Below are 20823 nucleotides of genomic sequence, written 5' to 3'. Positions count from 1 at the left end.
GTAGGCTTACGATTCAGGCACTTTTGAAGGTTTTTGCCTCAGAAATGGAATAACAATAAGATATTGTAAGGACTTGTGAGACAAATGTGGTTAAAATGTAAAATATTCTAGTGTTTGGATGTACCATTTAGTCTGACAAGAGCTCTGTTTTAATTTGTGGGGTTATTACTTGGATGTCTGTCTGAGACCGACTCAATAAATACCTCCTGCAAGTGAGACAGGGGAAAGCAGATTTTACAAACAGCATTCGTGTATGGTGGAGCAATTTATAAAAATGAAATTCAGCAATACGTTTCCAACACAGACTGTAAATTTTGTGTCAATTTGACAAACAAATTAAATCAATACTGTGACACACAAAATTAAGAGTCAAAAGTACATCCAGTAATTTTTATCACAATCACAATTATTATTTCTCTATTTTCATGTTTTAATAGAATGCGCACAATTTTGCGTAACTGGACATGATTGTTTATTTGGAATAAAAGAAGTCTGGTACAATGATGCAGTTTATTTGCCTTGTTTATCTACATTCCCACTGGTTAAATCTACAAACAGAACCTACACAAACCTGTTCACACATCCTAAGATGTAAATTCAGATAGCTAAGCAAAATTTTGACAAGACAAAAATGTTGCCCTGTCATTGATTCACTAGCAGCTAAATGATCGTAGCATTCACCCTTTCAGTTGTGTGATTTTTGTAAATGCTAAAAACAATGTGAAGTTCTACTGAAGTTTTTACTGACCTTTCTGCCATGAAGGTACAAAAGCAAGCTTTAAAAATCACAGAAAAAAGCAAAAGTTAACAATAAACCTGAACCTTTCATATAGATTTAGTAATTTCAAGATTAATTGTCTTAGTTTCTATACTTTTAGTCCTTGTGAATGTCAAACAGTTGATCTAAAATTTCCATCTGCAAATGTTTCAATAACTGTTTGTAGTATGATCACTACATATGAGTCTAGAATAACAATAAAAAGAGAGACAGACCCACACAAGGGCCAAACTCTTCAAAATGCTGTGATCAATGTAGCAGCAAATACCTTGAGAAGATTTGAATAAAGGCTAATAATCACGCATTTATTGTGTGATTATTTTATTTTTATGTATGATCTAGAATTTTATATGATTGCAAGATTTCAACCTTTTTAAAAAGACTCCACTTTTACATTTTTAAGGGGACAAAATTTAGCAAATTGGCTCCATGGCTAATTAACCTTTAGGTTAGTAATCAGTACCATTAGCGTTTTTTTCAGAACTTCACTAAGTGATTGTACTAATAGACATCTGACTTTTATCCCCTGACTTATCATTCCGTCAAGAGTGAAAGGAAAGTGAAAAAATGCCACTGAGAAAATATATTTTTTTAAAAGTCAGAGGTACATAATGGAAAGAAGTTTATATTAAGAACACCTTGATTGCAATCAGACAAAGGAAAAAGGTCCAGTGTTCCCCCTTGCACAGATTGAAAATTATTTTATTTTTTTATTTAATCAGTGCATACCTAGCAATAATAACATTTCAACAAACTGAAAACAACAGCCTTTCCAGAAAGAACATTTCTGCAAGACAGTTCTGTCTTGCATCCTATTTTTGACTACTTGGGTGTATCTTCAGGAAATTCTGACACTAATGACAATAATGTAAAAATAGTGAATGAATTTGAGTCAACAGCTTCCAGATCTACTACGATATAGGTTTGTAAAACAATTCACACCACCCCACACAAGCAATGTCAATTGAAAAAAAAAAATCTGTGCATTTTTTGTTTTGGCACACTTTAGCACAGAACAAACACATTTTCTTGCATGTCGTTAAGATTGGCAAACATATTTATAATGTCATCTTGCTGCCGTTAGATGCAGTAAAGAACCTGTGTTGTTTGTGAAGTTTGTGATTAGTCGCCATCTAATCAGAATTTTGTTGCGTAACATAGTCTCTCGTGCACTGAGCAATAGAACGTCCATGAATTTTTAAACGTTCTTGTCAGTTAGCGCCCCAATCACTATTGATATGGAAACATACTCATTATGTTTCCATATTCTCATCCACTCTGCTTGGTTAACAGCATACTTTCTTGCCCCTATGTTGACTAATTTAACTACTACTGAATAATAACACTATAATCTTTCTTCAGTCTTCAGTGTTGAGTCCAGTACAAAGAAAATTTCCAATTCTGTCAATGCCTGTGTATTATGGCAAGCCTTCATTAACTTTCTAATTGTGAGAGAACTGCCATGTGATCAAGTCTACATTGAGTGTTGTTCTGCAAGTTTTTAACAAATAGGTCTTTATGAATCAATTTCAGTGCATTACTGCCCTTTTCTAAGTGATATTTTTATTTTTTTTAATTTTATTTCTATAAAGTTAATAAAGACTAAAGATTACAGTAGTAATATGAGTTAGTAAAGTACCTAAATAGTTCATCTAAATGATCATAACTACAGTATACAAATATTACATAACAGTAAGTTTGGAAAAAAAAAATCATTGTGGATTGATGTCCTGGAAATAACATTTTAATTTTTTTCAGCTGCTAAAATGTGGTGATCTACGTGATTAGCTGTTAGGCTTCCTTTCCTCTGAAGATTTATTTACTATTGTTGAAAATAACAGTGGTACATATGTTTACCAGAGGTAATGGAACTACAAGCATTAAGAAGTCAAAGAATGGCCTAGGATCTTGTTCAAATTGCTCCATTGCCTGTTTGTACCCAGCCATTGCTATTTCATCCCAACCCCACTTTCATTTTGTACCAGTAAATGAACCATTTCAAACTGATGCTGTATGACATTAGGAAAAAAATATATTTTTTAACCATGTCTTGTCCAGCTGTAGAGCAATCAGAATGGTTACCTGATTGCCTGATTGCCAAAAAGAAGCCTAACAGTTTTACTTGCAGAAATGGAGCATTATGGCTTTCGCTACATCGCTTCATTTCACTTATAGTTTTGAAAATAAAAAAACTGTCACAATTTGCTTTGGGCTCATTTCTATCGCAGGTTACAAAAAGATAGAAAAGAAGGTGGAAAGAGAAAAATGGAAGAGTTGTTTGGAAAAGAAATAGGGAAAGAGGGAAGTGAAAATAGAAGAGGAGAAGAACCAGAGATAATACAAACACTAGGAATCTGCTTCTGCACTTGCAGAAATACAGAAAGAGAACACAGAATTTTGATATTAAAGTTGAATATTTTTATTAAAATATTGATTAAATATCATGAACAATCTTACTTTCGTCTTCATTACAGTTGCCCACCATTTTGCGATGCGTCGAGACAAAAGCCAGTCAAGTTGCTCCAAAAGTGCGAAACTCCAGTTGACAAGGTTTTGTTCTGAAGATGAGGTAAAAATAGTACATGGTGAAATAAAAGCAGAAAAGAAATAATGATCATGACAAAGTGAAGCTTGTTGAAAGCGAAGTAAGAAGAAATCGGTGTTTCTTGACGAAGACATAAAAATTGAGGTAAAATTATACTTGCATCTATTTAATTTGTTCATTTCTATTTGCTCATATAAAGTATATTTTTGTCTTGTCAAATTTATGAGTAAGGAGCTCTCATTTACAGGCCTGGCTTCTTTAGTTATTATGGAAGAAAATAAGTGTCATATTTTTTTAGAAAATCTGTTCTTGGTGTTACAAGGTTTTTGATATTACTGTAGATCTAACATTCATTGTGACATTATAATAAAAAGTGAACTAACTATTGATTAGTTATAATTTTTATAGCGCTTTTCTTCTACTTTTTTAAAAATTAAAAAAAATCTATAAGTTTGTTTCTAATTGTAAATTTTTATAGGTCTAAATAAACTGACACGTTTGTCATCTCACTTTCCATTCAACTGAAGAAATCTCCCAGGTATTCTATCTTATGCATCCTTTAATGATAAGATACAAAATAAAAATGTACTCAAATACATGGAAATGACTAACAGAACACTACCCGAGCAGCATTCTGTGAGTTCAAACTTTGAAGAGTTTCTATTCACTCCTTAAAGTGAGTACAAACTAATAGTGTCTTAGATTATAAGTGGGAGACTGGAGATCTGATTAAGTGAAATGAAATTCAGCCAAAGCAAGATACTGGACAGCAGTTTCTACATATAATGTCATCACTTCCACATGTGCAAGGCCATGACAACAGTTGTGTTGCTTCTGAACACACCAGAAAATAGAACACTGTGCAAGTAAAATATGGCCATACCCTTGAAGTGAGCTGTATCTGATCATAGCACTGGCCATCATCTACCTTATACAGTCACTGCAGCACACACAGCAAAATGTTCATCATGCTGCACATAAAACATAGCCACCAGCACAGTGACACTCATGAATACATAATAGACTCTCTGATGTGTGTGCCTGTCTATCTGGCACTATCGACCTATCGTATCTCTCTGGCTCTCCCGTTCTCTCTCACACACATTGTAAAGACTGTCTGATTAATAATAAACTATAACAGATGCTGTGTGTTTACTCAGAGCCACCTTGTCCCATTCCCTGCCCACGCTCCACTGGCCAAATTAAGTTTCATCCTCAAAACTAGAGCTCAAGTCTCTTTTCACTCAGTGATGGTGGCTGCTTAACTTATCTTGATTACTTAGCACTGTCAACAAAATTTCCACAAAGTCTCTGCAGAGCCTGGGGTTGATAGAAGGTCATGCGATACAAGTTTCACTCAAATTTTTCCATACTTATCAACTTCAAAAGACCAATTTAAACTAACTTGTTTATTTTCATAATGCACACCACAACATCAGTTAAATTTTACTAAAAGTAATAAATATTCCCTGCAATACCTGTCCTAATTAAAAAGGTTTTGCATTATTTACAGTTTGAAGAATATACTGAGTATACATCAAGATAGTTAGGTGAAGATGCCATGATTTATTTTATTTTAAAATTAGCATAAAGATTTTTGACTTTCAGTATTTTATGATGATCAACACCCCCTTTACACCTGACAAGGACCATACCATGAAATTATAAGTGAGCCTGTATGGCAGTGGTCTTTGCAGGGTCTTATGGAGTTTTTCAGGGGATCATCCAGAAAGCAGTGTGATATCCACCATGCATTGTGAAAATCTTTCATAGTTTTGACCAGGCAGCCTCCTGCCACTCCTCTAGCTTTAACCATAATGACACCGCCAAGCAGCTGAAACAAACAACAATTTCAAAACATAAATAAGCTGATACAATAATTGCAAATGAAGATCAGTATTGGCCATATTTTTGTGCAGCATTACTATCAATGAGGGATAGGAGCACACACACCTCCAATTGTACATACAAAAGGGGTGCTGGTGGGCCAAGTGAAGTTGGGATTTTATTTAGACTACATTTTTAAATGTATTGATTACGTTAAAGGGAAGTCTTGTCAACAAATTTGCAGTAAGCAGGAAGAATATGGAAAAAATGCAACAAGCAATAAAATATTGGAGCCTTCAGAATATTAATGCTGTAAGCTCAGAGTGAAACTGATTTTCAATTTGGTCTCTATGATTCCTGAGTTTTGTGTCTTGTTAACACATGCACAGAACTAAAATAAAAATGCATTCTTCTCTAAAACTGAAGAAATCTTAAGTAGCATAATGAGAATACGATAGCATTTTACTGACAGTTGATCCACAATAATCCTGAATTGCTGCCCAACAGATGTGGCACTTCAGACTGAATCTGGCTTGGAGAGTTGGTCCTAAAGTGTCACACAGCTTAATATTATCTGACCTCTGTGTTATGAGATAAGTTGGTTTTTTTCCATTCAGGTACTGTCTTCTTCCTCTCCTCCACCATTTTTTCCAATACTCATATCAAATCCACCATTTTTTCCAATACTCATATCAAACTCACTTTTTTGCCCTGTCTGATCTTTTTTGTTTTCTCCTTCCCGGATCTTATTGACTGTTATGAGAACTGACGGCCTATCAGGCTCTGGCAATTCTATTACCAGAAGCCTTTTGAAAGTGAATTTACTTTCACAGCTTTGACACAAAACCATTCACAGGTGGGGGCAAACATGTGTGCTCTCAGACCTGTAATATATTTCTTTGGAAAGAGATACACATACGTGGACTCATGTAGACAGCCAAAGATTGCACACTCAGCAAGCCAGTTTGCTCTGAGAAGTAAAGAAAGAAACATGCAATTGCAGACTCCTGCCAAGCTCTTTCTGTATTCTGTTTGTACTCAATAAACTACACCTCAGCATATGTTGGTAGTCGCGCCCCAGGCAGAGGGAGGAGTGTCTTAGGGACGCCACTGCAGAGAGCCTAGTTGCCAACCCACTGCGCCAACCCTGATGACATTGTTGCTATGCACTATTCACAAGAGCAAGGCTGGTCCTACTGTGAGTGACTCAGCTATTCAAGCTAAATATGTCACAAAAACATGGTAAGCATGGGTCATACTATCTGAAGTTATTTCAGTAGAATGTAATAAATGATTGGGTATAGAAGGCAATTTGTCATTGAGGAAATTGAAGTGGATAATAGACACCACATTTCTTTAGAAATCCTAGATCTACAAGATAAATAGACCCCTAAAACAATACCCATCCTCAAACCTGGTCTTAATAAATCTGCTTTTGTCTTACAAAACCTCACACAGCTGGGGCACTTTGTGATTCCTTAGACAAACAGAGAAAGACTCATTTTACTTTGTGACAACCACACAAGCTTGCCAGGTCTTTCATTTGGGAGTTTATTTAATCTAAGGGGTAAAGAGAAACCAAAATTCCACAAACACCTTTTTGGGACATGCTGTAGGGATTACGTTTCTCAAATAGAAACATAATCGCTACGTTTCCTACGTTGCTCCAGGGAAATGTAGTTCCCCTGGAGCAACTGGCCCCCCTGGGTGGAGGGAAGTGTAGGCCTCTCCGCTTAGCCTGCTACCCCTCCTATCCACTCAGTAGAAGATAATGGATGGAAGGATGGATGGATCTTCTTAGAAGTTTGGTCACACCTGGTATTTTGGATATCTGAGAAGGTCTGCAGAATTTGCACCTTTTATTCCAAGTTGTCCTGAAAATGTGCACATTGAAACTTGAACTTTCAAAGTTAATCACAGAGAGGAAATGATAAATCGAGTCAAAAGAATAACGGATTACATGGATTTAATCTTTACCTTATAGCTGCTGAGCTATGTTCATATTGGTTTTTAAATTGGTATATTACTTTGACAATTTTTGCCACCTAGTCATGCAGAAAGGTATTGAAGTGTTTCAGTGACATCTGAGGGATAGTGTTGACAAAGACATAAAATTAAGGTATAATTACTGTATCTGTATCTTGAGAGGTGTAGCTTAAGCTTAGGTCATTCAGAAATTTTCCAATAACCAGGTCTACATGTCAAGGAAGCCGACACTTTCTTACAGTTTACCTACAGCCATTCTGTATACTCTATTTGGGCTGTTCTATATTGTACAAGTTCAACATTAATGAATTGTTCATATACAAAAGGGATATTAATGTTCATGACTTTATAAAAATAGATCATAACATAATGTTTCTGTAAGCATGTTGATTTGTTATTGAATAGCATTTGACTGCATATTTACATCTATTTAAATTTGTCCATTTCTATTTGCTCATATAAATGATATTTTTGTCTTGTCAAATTCATGAGTAAGCAGCACTCATTTACATGCCTGGCTTCTTTAGTTATTATGGAAGAAAATAAGTGTAAATTTTTTTGAAAATCTTTTCATTTTCACCACATTATTATTTCAAATGAATGTTGAGGTTTGGGTGCCTTTTAAACCAAATTAAAAATACCAATAGCCCTACATTGTCTTGCATTGTCACCTCAACTGTGCTGAATGAAAAAATAAAATTTAAAGTGGAAATAATAATAGTATAATTGAAAATATTATGCTGAAAAGAACATTACAGATTATTGAAAAATAAAGAACAATTCCCACTTTTAGAAATAATAAATTTTTTAAGCACATGTCTTACATACAGTTTGCAAAAGAAGTGAATACAGATTAGCACTCCAACTGAGCAAATTGCAATGTGTTAGATCCTGCAGTGTGCAACCACCTAGTGAGTTAGGTGGTTGTCCCAAAGCAATACCTCTACAGGCAGAATATCAAAAATTTCTGTGAGGAGTTTGTTCTTTCTAGTGGTTTGTTAGAAAAAACTGTTTGGGTTGTAATTACCAACCTTGAAGGCACGGTTTTGAAAAGCTGACATCGGTCATTTTGAATTAGCATTTTGAACAGCATTTTATGTTGCTTATGGCCTCTGTAGAGGTCAGGTTTTTGCATTAAGTTCAAAGTTGATGCCACATTCATCACTGAGGGTTGCTTCAGAGATGGTTATGTTATAGATTTTCAGAATTGCACCATGTTTTGTTGTTGTGTTTGTTTTAGGATTATTTTCCCTTTTGTAAACTAAAAGTTACTCTCCATTCCTACATTCCATATTTAACTGTAGGATCAAATGTCTCTCCCTTCTCACCACTGGACATTGCTTCCAATTCAATCAATCGTCCTCTCATCAGATCAGAGGGTTTCTCCTTTAGGTGGCGTGACCCATTCTGGTTACTTTAAAGCAATGCCTCAGCAGGATATATCATCTGACTTTTACTGAGAAGAAGCTTTTGTCTAGCCACTCTTCTACAAAAGCCTTATTGGTGCCTCCAGGCACTTACCGTAAATCTATAGAGTATATGATGGAAAAAGTTACCCTTAAACAAATCACTACACACAGTCCCCAACAGTCAATAAATATTGGCATCTCTTTTCCTTACATTTGAGCTTTGAAATAAAAAGATTCATGTAAAAGTCAAATAAAGTTAAAGCTTAAATTTATTAAAAAATATTGAGAAACATTGCAGAAAATGATAGCAGACTTTCAAATGCTTTGAAGGAGAAATGGTCTGAGAAATACTATGAAGGACAGAGGAAGGGTGAATAGGATAAATGCAGGAAGAAAAAAGGAGGGAAAAAGGTCCTCCAGACAGCCGGCATTACGAGATGAGGCTGAGAAAAAGTCAAAAAAAAGAGAAGTGTGCGTATGAGTCTAAACTATGGAGAGAGAGAGACAGAGTCAGTGACAACCACATGGGAATTGGGGAGGGTGTGTGCAGCCTGTCAATACAAATGCTAAATCTCTCAAGGGCTTTCATCCAGCTGAAATTTCAGCCTTGCTTCAAAGTCAGGTGTAATGCAGAGAAAAAGGAGGGGTTGAGGTAGAGAGGAATTTAACAGATGTTTACATTTCATTGCACTACGATGAATATATCAGTATAATCCACCAAATCACCTTATGATTCAGCTCATTCTGACTAATTATTTCAGAAATATAAAGCAACGTCTCCCTCTGTTGCTGCCTTAATTCTGTTTCTCTCCAAACAGACAGATCTGCACTCAATCTACTTATGTATAACCACAAGCGAAAGCCTCGACTACAGCTTGCCACCTTCGGCACAGCCTCCCTGAAGAGATACTTGGAAGCCTCGGTATTTATGGGGATGTAATATCCTACCTGGGCTGCACTCGCAAATCCTCTCCCAGCCCTGTAACAGGGTGGCCCAGGGGATGGATGGGCTGTTGGATGGACGGTTCTGAGACTGCAACACGACAACTGAGCAACATGATATGACAAGACAGAGAAAGGGGAGAGGAGGAAGGGAAAGCCTGAAGAGTAGAGATCCCTGCTTCAAAATACAATCTCTGTGGAAAGATAAGCTGCAAAGATTTAAATGGATATCTATTTGGAAATATTTCATAATTAGATGTTATTTTTGACATTGTTTCAATTACATCTACTTATGCTTTTGTTCCTGTTAGCAGAAGTTAGCATATCTTTGCTGTGATTGATAAGGTTTAATTATAGAGATGTAATAGTGTACAGGGTCAAAGCCCACATCCTTGAATTACAGAATGATGCAGTGTTTTCATAATACTTTCAACAAGTCTCTAGAAACCCATAAATGAAAGACAACATAAATTCAAGGATACATTCGTACACCACCTGATCTTGAACCAATGGCCAGAATCTTCTGCACGGGGTCAAAGGCCAAAGACATGGGTTGGTACGGGAATCCATGCCGTACCGTCTGCAAGAAAAACAGTAATGTAAAATATCAATACAAATGATATACAAATGAATACATATTTACTAAATCAAATGTTATTTTGCGAAGAAAATATTTTTGTTTGCATCTAAAAAACTGCAAGAAAAATACAAAAGTTTAAGACTTCATTATGTCTTTCTTTATTGCTCCTGTAGGGATTACGTCAACACACGAGAGAAGAATCCCACAAGATGTAGCACATAATTTTAACTTCATATTGTCTCAAACAATTGATAGTAGCAGATATAAAAATAAGAAATGTTCTACCTTTGACATTTTGCTTTGTTACTATTGCACCTGGCTGCTACTTTAGTAACATTTATTGAAAAGCTGCAACTTGCAGTCGAGAAAAACATTAATCTAAAGATTTACTGTCTTTGATTCATCTGAGATCAGGTTGCAGGAATCATGAGTCCAAGAGGGAACACCAAACATCTTTCATACTTATAGTTCCTGAAACAAGTTTTTGGTCTAAGCATTTAACCATCAATTGGATCTTGAATTAAAGCACCCTGAGAGATCCTAATCATATGCCTGAACTGCCTCCATGCTCTTCTCCATGTGGAGAAGCAGCAGCTCTGCTTTGATCTTCGGTGGATGCACATTTAATCTACGCTTGAATATAGACATAAAGGAGAAAGCTTGGTTTTTCAGCTGTTTCTTTACCACAATGCCCCACAGCAGCATTCACATCACTGTCAAAATTGCCCAAATACATCTGTCCTTGACTGGCTTCTTTCTATTATTCATGAATGAGACATTAAGACAAAGAAAAACAGCATTTGTCAGAGACTTACATTTTACAGGTCACCTTTTTCCAATCAACAACCAAATTACTTCATACTCAGCTCCAAAACCACTCCAGTGCACCTACTGTCATGATTTGAAGTTGCTAACAGAACCACATCAGCCACAAAAACAAGGCAGAAATCTTGATGTTCTATTATTCTCTTTTGCCAAAACAAAACAAGCTTTGAGGAAAAAATTAGATTAACTGAAGCAGAAATAAAAAGGTTTATATTTTGATCTCCATTAAGTTATATTATTGTATATTATTGTTCTGAGATGCAAGGGCATAATTTCTTGAGAATTTATTGTTAAATTGTACTTTCTGTTCATAATGCAGCTGGATTTTGAAGTGAAGTTAATTGAATTAGCTTTAGCCGTCTCATTCCAGAGGCTGACAATGCATAACAAGGTTGTCTCTCAAGCCCCACTTTGAAAGGCCCTGAATGCTCTGCAGCTGTCTGCCATTAGTCATGTTAAATATCCCAGCGGACTGTCACTTGCAATAAACCTGCTCTGAGGGGATGTACATGAGAAACACGGACATGATGGCTGCTGAATAAAAGCCCACTGCAGTATGAGGGAATGTCCTAATAAGATGCCATATAAAAAAACAACATCCTATGCAGAGCTCGTAAATCAATTATGTGACACAAACAACCGACTGAAGGAGTGACCAGTCCGCTTTATACAATCAAACTCAATTAAAAAAATGCAATGCACTGAATAATTTTAATATTTTAATTGGACTTTGTGGTAAATACCACTATACAGGGGCACACGATACCAGGGTAATATGGCAGGGCCCATTGTTCTGCTGTCTTCTTAATGACTCATGGCTTTCTAATTTGTAAATTCACCCTGTGCTCTTTTTTTTTCTTACAAGCAGAAGTTCAGTTAAAGTCTCTCACTGACCATTTAAGACTTCACTGTTATTCTTGTACGATGTAATGTCTGTTTGATCCAAAGTGCTGCACAGGACATCTGACAGAGAGAGCTCTTAGCATAATTAGCAGGAGGAAAATGGATCCTAGACAAGCATATCAAATTAAAAACTACAGTGCCCAATATTAGGTGCACCTTGTTAGGCCCTTTGTTTGCATTCATAACTGCCTTAATACTTCATGACATAGATTCAGCAAGGTATCAGAAACACTTTGAGAAGATTTTATGTTTGCAAATCCCAATTGAGAGCTATTGGATTGAGATCAGGTGACCGATCTGATTCTGATGGTCAGCTTAATCTTCAGCTAAAGTCCAGAAGATGGCAAAAATGCTTAAATGTGATGCTTTGTTGCCATTTGTGTTAAGAATTTGGTAGGGTGTAGACAATAATGGGCCTAGTGAGTTTATGTTACATTGAAAAACATTTAAATTTATCTGCTTGGATGAAGTGAAGTATCTTAAGAACATAATTCTATAAAACTAAATTATGGTAGTCATCTCATGCCCATTGTGGACTGTTATCAGGCAAAGCTCACACACTGAAACATATGGAATCAGAAAAACATAAAGGTCACTTAGTCTGTATCTTCTCTTTTAAATCATTCAATTTGATTGTTCACTGCATAGTCCCTTTCCTCAGTACTACATCCTGTAACCGAGGTAGAAGTGTGTAATTCATCTTTGTTATAGATCTGTGTCTATCTTTGCCAGCTACCATTTATTCACCCATTCACCACCTCAGTCCCTCCATCTCTGGTGTGTCCTCACTATGAATCCCACTCCATCTTCAGGAGTCATGAGCAAGGAGCTCTCACTCCCTTGGTACTCAGTGCTGCTCTCAGTCACTTCTTGCACTCTTGTGAGTCTCATTAAGCTTTTCTTGTGTAGGCGTGTGAATGCAGCACCACTACCCAGACAGGGGCACATAAAGCATGCTCTTACATGCCTCACTGCTTTTCACTGGCCAGGGTCAATAATGGAAGCAGTTTCTGTCATAAGTTCCACATTCAGTGTGTAGAGTACCAAATATTTCTATTAATGAATTCAAGCAGAGCTCATGTAACAGATAATTTTCATACTATAGAAATTCCTATGCATTTGCACAAAGAGGGCACCAAAGCATACGCAAGTTACTTTTAAAACGCTGGTCCTGCAAGGCCCTTGTTGTTAAATTGGTTTAAAATATAAATACAAACCAGAATGTACATGAGGATGTGAAAATACAGTGTAATTGAAAAGTAAATAAATTACTTGTCTACAACACAAGAAAAAGATGGAATAAAATGTCTCTTTTGACAAGATGTGACATTTCAGTTTGAGTTATGCAGCATGAGTAACTCCCCCGCTGAGTTTATATCTTGTAAAAAAATTATATTCACTCGGAACAAAATGTTCCCAAATACCTTTAATAACCTCTGGGCCAAGAGAGATGGAGGGTTCATGGGTCAAACTGTACGAGGAGCAAGGAGCTTGTGCCACTGCATTATTTGGTTTGCACATAATGTCTCATCATCCAAAATACCATCAATCATTCAAAAATGCTGCAATAAACACCTCTGGATGTTATCCATCCATTCATCCATCCATCCATCTATTTTCTGTACACCCTTGTCCCTAGAGGGGTTAGGAGGGGTGCTGGTGCTTGTTCTTGCTACAACATTCTGAGGCTAAATAAAATAAACAAAAAATATTTACTTGTTACAGTTAATTTGAATATGTATCGTTAGTAGCACTTCATCCATTCAAGATTTTGATCTAGAAGAAAAGTAATATCTAAGGGACATTATGAAGCCAAGTTCTGCTAGAGTCTGAAAAGATCATGTTTATACTAACAGAAAATGCAATATGGCAAAAATAAAATCCAAACACAGCCAAAGAGTCTTGCTAAGCCAAAGATCACCTTTAATGGACAGAAGTTTGGTTTTCAGACAGAAATTGCAAACAATCCAAAAATCAAATATAAATACCCCAGTGAAGCCCATGTCATTAACCGTTCTGGAAACATGATGGCAACTGCAGTAAAACCTGCAGATTGTTTTTAATCAACAATTTTGAACCGCTAGTAAAATGTTAAACTAATCATCATCATTAAAATCCCAAGCCAATTTGGAATAACTCTGTAAACATCCAGCCTTCCCAAGCACCAATCACCAGCACAAAACATATTTGTTTGACCACCTTGATTGTACAGAGTCTGATGTTGTTGCTCTCATTAATGCTGGAGAGGCATGCATTTATAAACCTGCTTTAAAATCACTCAGAGAAGGAGATGGTCGACCTAAACACAGCAGTGCGAGAAACAAGACAGATGCAGTCTCATTCCCACTGCACTGCATATGTATGTGCACATGGTTTGTACATGCAGAGATAGAAAAAAGACATAAACCCTTCCAATTGCAATGGCTTTTCTTTAATGTGATATCTGGCAGAGCTTTTTGCAAGTTTTGTTTAAGTCTTTTGCTTAGATAAACAGTGTTTCCGAAACATAGACTCATTTAATAATCACTCTATTTGCAGCCTTTCTTTGTTTGTTTTTGGGGCCAATGCAATTTTTACATCACTAGTTTCTGTCAGAAATAATTTTGGTTCAAAACTGGGGTTATTTTAAAGGTAGAAATGATTATATTTTGAGAATGTTGAATCGGTCAGTGTAGAAAGCATCACTATATCACTGACCAGTTGGAATATAATGTTAGATGTACCGAACTGTCAGATAAAAGCAGTCAGATGTTGAATGTGTCAGCCTCAGGTGATCAGTGCTCTAATTCAGAAGGGTACACACACACGTGCTTTTATATCCAGGAGAAAAAATGGAGACAAAGCCTCCACACCTAACCGCTAAAGGAATGGCTGGTAATGGTGGCGTGCCAAAGCTTTAAAATTCACCTGTTTGCTTTAAATCTGCATTTTATAATTGTCAGAGGCTTTTAGTAACACAGCCATAGCCGTGGGTAGCATACAAAATGTAGCAGGCCTATCGGTTAGCATAATGCACATTATATGTTAATGTGACCTGAGTCAAATTTATTTGTGAATATACATCTGACAATATATGAACTGTTAAACTAGGCCCTGAAAAAATGACACTACCCACAAAGTTAACCAACAACCAGGTAAAATATTAAAAACACTCCACTTGCGGAGGCTAAGCCTTAATGAAGTTATTCAGTTCTATTCTGAACTTCATGCTGTAATGTTAAGGCCAAATTAGTTAAAAGAAACAGCGTAACTAGAACTTCCAAATATGAGTAAGTAGCGAAACTACATTTGTGTACCATTATATCACCATTTACAATTAAAATCATAATCTAGTGACATCACAATGAACTGCAGATTAAAAAAAAATCATGACCTAAAAAAGTAGACTGGTATAAATACTCTTTAAACACATTGAATCCTCAGATATCAAAAAATTAGTATCAAATTAACATAATGTAATCCATAGTTAAACTTAAACACTATTTAGATTTAAATTATTTCTTTCCTTCAGGACAAAAATGTTTCTTTGTTTCTCTTGTCATTTGGGTCTCTTCCTATCATAGAAAGTTAGGACAATAGTTGCACTGCAAAACACTGACTGTGTCATTGTCTCATAGAAATAAGGGTTAACTGAAAATAGCCTGAGCACTCGCCACATGTGTGGCATTTTAATCCAAATCTTGGCATATACATTGCAGTTATAAATGAGAATTTCATTAACTACCTTATAAATAAATAAAATATATTTCTGCTTATGAGGCTAAGCCTTAATGTAATATGCCATTCTGAAAAAAATGGGTAGAAATATTACACCCCCTGAGGGTAAGGTTTACAAATCTGTTTCCTACTCAGAAAAACAATTCACATAAGCTTGGCTGTAAATCTATATGCTGTGTGTCAACGTGCATTAGAGTAAGCACTCCTGCAGCAGACCAATTAAGACTACCTGACCTTCAGACGCCACCATACCTGATGGTCAACAAATGCAAACATAGCAGGGTTCCTGATAAACAGACTTGGTGTGCTCATTTCATTAAAAATTTATTCGTAAACCGTAAATGACCTACATTCAAGGCATAAAATGCAAATTTCAACATCAAATGTAATTCTACTGCAACCTTAACTTAACTATCATACTCTAGTGATCAACGTAACCTGGCCATTGTAGCCTGGCTCACTTCTAACCTCCCTTCAGTGACACTGGGATTTGTGCCACTGAGCCTGATTTCCCAGGATACATTTCATCCTGGCCAATCAGCAAACAGAGGGGAGGGAGTTGTGAACGACAACCTTCATTTTCTGGAATGTTTTTGAATTGTAGCCTGCCTGTAGTTTTAGCAATGGCAGCTGAGAAAGTTAAAGTCACTCAGTCCGTGTTGGGCATGCTTCCAAATATTAAACAATTAGTCAGGGCAAGATGAATGTTAAAGGCATTTTATTGTTGGCAAAGATTTTGTTTCCAAGCCTGCACCTCTCATTAACAAGCATCTCGTTTGGCTTGGCACTTCTCTTTTTGCAGTGGGAGATTGTGATTTATAGCATACACAATTTCCAATAAGTTTCATAGTGTCTCTTCCTTCATGACCGAGCTGGCGTATTGCATGTGTAATGGCCAAATATTAGCAATTGGGTAAAATAAGATCCAATCATTCAAAACTTAGGGTTTGCACCTCTTGGAATCAAATGTTTCTCAAAAGCTGAGGGTTCAGACCTTCTGTATGAAGCAAAGCATAGAAAAAGGAGCTGATTTATTTTCACCAGGCTATAATCAAAGTAAATAAATATAGATACATTAGAGAAGTTTTTAAAATGGAAAACTCCCTTGCTAAGTAACCAGATTCCTATGCTTATATTACACTAAAATAGATTAATATTAAATTATGTGATTAACAAAGTACTGTGGCACTAGAAACTTCAATTTAATGCACTTCATGCTCATGGTGAAGAAACACGCATCTCTGAAGACCAACCTGGATAAACACATTCACACCTACTTCCTCCAGGTGTTACCACTAGTCCCCTATGTTTTCTGTAGTTAGACTTCCCTGACTCCATTGCACAGTTGCTGGGATACAGGAGTACCAGCCCCCTACACAAAAGTGCTAAAGGATTGAGAAATGTGTTATCTATCTATCTATCTTATACGAATTTTCTCCATTTACCTCCTTTACTCTTCACGCTGTTGTCCACACAAATACACATTTATGCTCATGCCTTATGCTTTATCAGATACAGTCCTCACAAATATCCCCACCCCCTACAGACTGATACCACCACATGCCACCCACCAGCCTCTCTCGCTCTCTCTTTATGCAGCGCTCAGCTGCAGAGCTGGTCTAGACCCCTGGTTCTATAAATAGCAGTCAGCATCCATGTCTACCAGTGCCAGCCAATTGTGCACTGAGGAGCTGGATCTACAAACACATATCAGCACAACATGACATCAGAATTTCCCTCCCAAATGTCCAAAAACAACAATTATGCATAATTATTATATAACATAAATTGATGTTTTGTTACTTAGAAGAATGGAACAACATTTTCTATTCTCCCAGTATGTTTTGCTTTATTAATTTCTATGTTTTTCCATTGATGTTATGTGAGCACAGATGTCAGGATGTTCTTGTGTCTGAATAGTGCTTTAGAAATTAACTTTCCTGGTCTTGCAAAGAATGTGAAATATTTATTTTAGCAAACTTGTCTGAATACCTCAGCTAAATACTATGGTGATTGCCATTATTAGTAAAAGTCAATGTTTCCTGTTTTATTGATATTTCTCACTTTTCAGGAAGGTTGGCACCCCATGAATTATGCATTGCAACTGCCACAGAAATTACCAGTGGATGCTTTTTCCCTGCTTCTAAGAGGTCAGAAATTATGTTTCGTTTTTGGTCTAAGTAGAAGCAAAAAGTCTTCACATAGAAATGAGTATGTAGCCAACTGCATACCACAAGGAAATTCAAGTTTAAGAGTTGCCTTTGTATAGTAAAATAACAACCGTCTGTTCCTCACTGTTACTACAAGCCACTGCAAAACGTCATGCTAATGCTGCAACCCCCCCAAAATCCACTGTCTACTACTAGCTCATGCTATATTATGCAAAAGTATTCATACCCGAGGATGTTTTCACATTTTGTCATCTAGGAGAACAAACTTCAGAGTACTGAGTTTATTTTTGCATATTGGTCTTATTTGACCACAGCAAATGACATTTTGTAAGACATATGACACTCTTATTGTCGCGTTTCTATGAAGGCTAGATCTTTAGAGTGCATTACTAATAGTTGTGCTCTTGACAATATTTCCCACTAGAGCTGCGGATGTCTGCAGCATTGCTTGGTTAATTCTTCACTGCTTAATGCTCCTGTCAACCAGTGTGTCAGTTTAGAAGGACAGTCATATCTTGATAGTTTCACAGCTGGGTTATTTGCTTTCATTTTTGATTGATATCTGAAATGGTGATGCATTGGATGTCCAAAGCTCAGGTTATTGTTTTGTAACCTTAAAATCTTTTTTACAGCTATGTTGTTTTTCTCTCTGGTGTGTTCCTTAGACTTCATGATAATGAGTATTCTCTAACAAAGGGGTTCTTAACCATTTTGTACTTTATATCCCAACTTTTCTAGTTCAACGTGACCTGAGGCCCATTTTTACAAACGTATTCATTTACCAAACTGTCCCCACTTTTTTAAAATCGACTACATGTACAGCTTAACAAGCAAAAATGTCAAATAATATGATATCATAATGAGATAATCACAAGAACATTTCCATTTTTGTATGCAACCCTGCATTTACAAGAATCTGAACAAGTCAGCAATTCATGGAACAAAAACTTCAACAAGAACAAAGCAATTCTTATAGAAGAGCTATTTAATTCTTTACTTGATTCTTTATGACCACCAAAATAACTTTTAAAAATACTCAAATATTTACATACGGGGAAAATGTGGAATAAAATGCTCACAATGATGGAGCATACATTGAAAAAGTTATTTTCAAATTAAACATACTGTAAAAACACACATTGAAATAAAATGCAAATTAAAATATAACCATATAATCTGCAAATTAATATGAAAATTGCTTCAACAACTTTAATTTTTACTTGGCAGAACCAGAAGCTGCTCTTCATATCTGTAACAAATTACAATCACAACCGTTTATCTTTTGGCAAACTACCACACTTTTTTTATGTTCCCTTCTTAACGAGACACTAGGGCCTGCCTCTTGCACACAATCAGATCCAGTTCAGTTTGAATGGGGGAAATAATCACTCTTAGAGTAGTCTATAGATCAGCTAGGAGTCTGTATTGGGCTTCGGTCTTTGTTGTAGCCACACTGGAAAATCCTGATTCACGCAGGTATGTGGTTGTGAATGGTTGGTCTTATTTGACCACAGCAAAGGACATTTTGTTTCAAAGCAGTGAGCTTTGAAACTCAGATAGATAGATACTCCTTTGAGACAGACATCCACAAGGACCCCAGGTCCAGTTTACACTACTGTAACTTTTAAATTGGTGACAGGAGAAACTTCTAGAAGCTGGGATTCCAGATGTGAAGACAAAGCAACATAAATTTACTAGGATCCACAGAAAATGGGTCCAAAATCCATTTTCTGACCCATTTTCAAATTTCTCAGCCAGTTGTGACGAGTGCCGAGAGACTGTTTCACTGATCTTCACCTGATGAGAGAGAGCCTTCAAAAATGTCAGACAAAAGTGGAAACATGCCCATCCTCTTTTCTTTTGTCTTTTTTGTCCATAAAACAAGCTTTTTCTTGAATGCTTGAATTTTGTCTGCAGCAAAAAATCTTATTTCTTGTTATTCAGCTGGTTCAGTAGTGAAAGATGTCACACTGGTAAGCAAGTTTAGCTGTGAATATTGTGTGAGTATTCAAGAGGGATTTTTTTTCTTGGTGAGAAAAGAACAGACCTCATTCCTGAGTTCAAACAAATCCATAAGGATCTGTCCTCTTGAAACCCATCTCACCTCTCTATGTTAGAGCAGCTGTGCATGGTTTGCTTCTCTGTCCCCACAAAGCTTAACAAAACCTCTTCAGTTCACAGCATTATTTCTGATGAAGTTGGCATTTTTCAAAATTAACTCTGGTGACATTTTATTTGCAGCTAGATTTTCATGGTGGAGCAAACAGTAGGTCTATTTAGCTTCTGGTGCACAATCAAGTATATGCTTAATGACGCTGTGATGCTTTCCAGTCATTGATGCTGCAATTTCACTGTATACCCTGACGCAATTTTTTCAGGACAGGCCATTTTCACTTAAGTAGTTACTAATGCACCAGAAACATTCCTGAGCTGTAGCTCAGTTTAGTTGCTCTTCAAAAACAGCATGTCTTTATTCAAATTACTGTCCCCGCAAAAGTGAGCAAAAACCAACAGTGCAGAATTTGTGATGTCAGTAGACTTATCTAGCTCCAAAGAAAAAAATGGACTGCTTCTTATCCTTTACAAAAGCAAATGTATGCCTTGTATGTCTGAAACCATGTTTGGAATAAGGTCACTCACACCGTCATTTGAGAGTGGGGTGGTCAACAACTTCTTGGTAGCAATAATCACACAGAATATATCCAACATGGAAAAACATTAACTACTCTGCTGAATTGAACGCTTTCTTATTCCTTGCCACCAATCTGAATACGAGTTAACTGGCTTTTAAAGCAGACTTGGAGCTACAAGTTAGTGATATGACAGACCTTTCTTGGATTTGTAGCCCATCTTCCTTTCTCTTAGAAAAAATAAAAAATAAAATCAACCAGTTTATCAACCAGCATTGGAAGTTTAATTTCTGGATGGCACCTTAGTTTCGAAGGGTTCAGCGCTTAGTTCCACAGCATTAGCCCACAGTCCACACAGTGTGTGTCTGGGCTCTGCCTCGTTACCTTCATTGTCAAAACTATGCTTACGGAAGTCAGGTTTGTACTTTAACAAATATTTTTTAATACTGAGTGGTTCTTACCATCGTCTACTTTTTTTATTTTTTAATTTTAAACTCTTTTCTCTAACCA

General features: G+C 36.4%; 1 protein-coding gene across 1 annotated transcript in view; it reads right to left on the bottom strand.

Annotated features, from left to right (window-relative positions):
- Positions 1-952: 952 nt before the first annotated feature.
- The window catches only part of LOC122840344 (syntaxin-binding protein 5-like), a 42084-nt gene continuing 22213 nt past the window's right edge, over positions 953-20823 (bottom strand). Inside the window, exons 3-5 of the mRNA XM_044132658.1 lie at positions 9983-10067; positions 3236-3336; positions 953-964 (exon numbers count right to left, since the gene is read on the bottom strand). Coding sequence (XP_043988593.1) covers positions 953-964; positions 3236-3336; positions 9983-10067 — 198 coding nt within the window. The remainder of the gene's footprint in view (positions 965-3235; positions 3337-9982; positions 10068-20823) is intronic.

The sequence above is a fragment of the Gambusia affinis genome, linkage group LG11 (genome assembly GCF_019740435.1).
Source record: "Gambusia affinis linkage group LG11, SWU_Gaff_1.0, whole genome shotgun sequence".
NCBI classification, from domain to species: domain Eukaryota; kingdom Metazoa; phylum Chordata; class Actinopteri; order Cyprinodontiformes; family Poeciliidae; genus Gambusia; species Gambusia affinis.
This window is presented reverse-complemented; position numbering and strand designations above follow the sequence as displayed.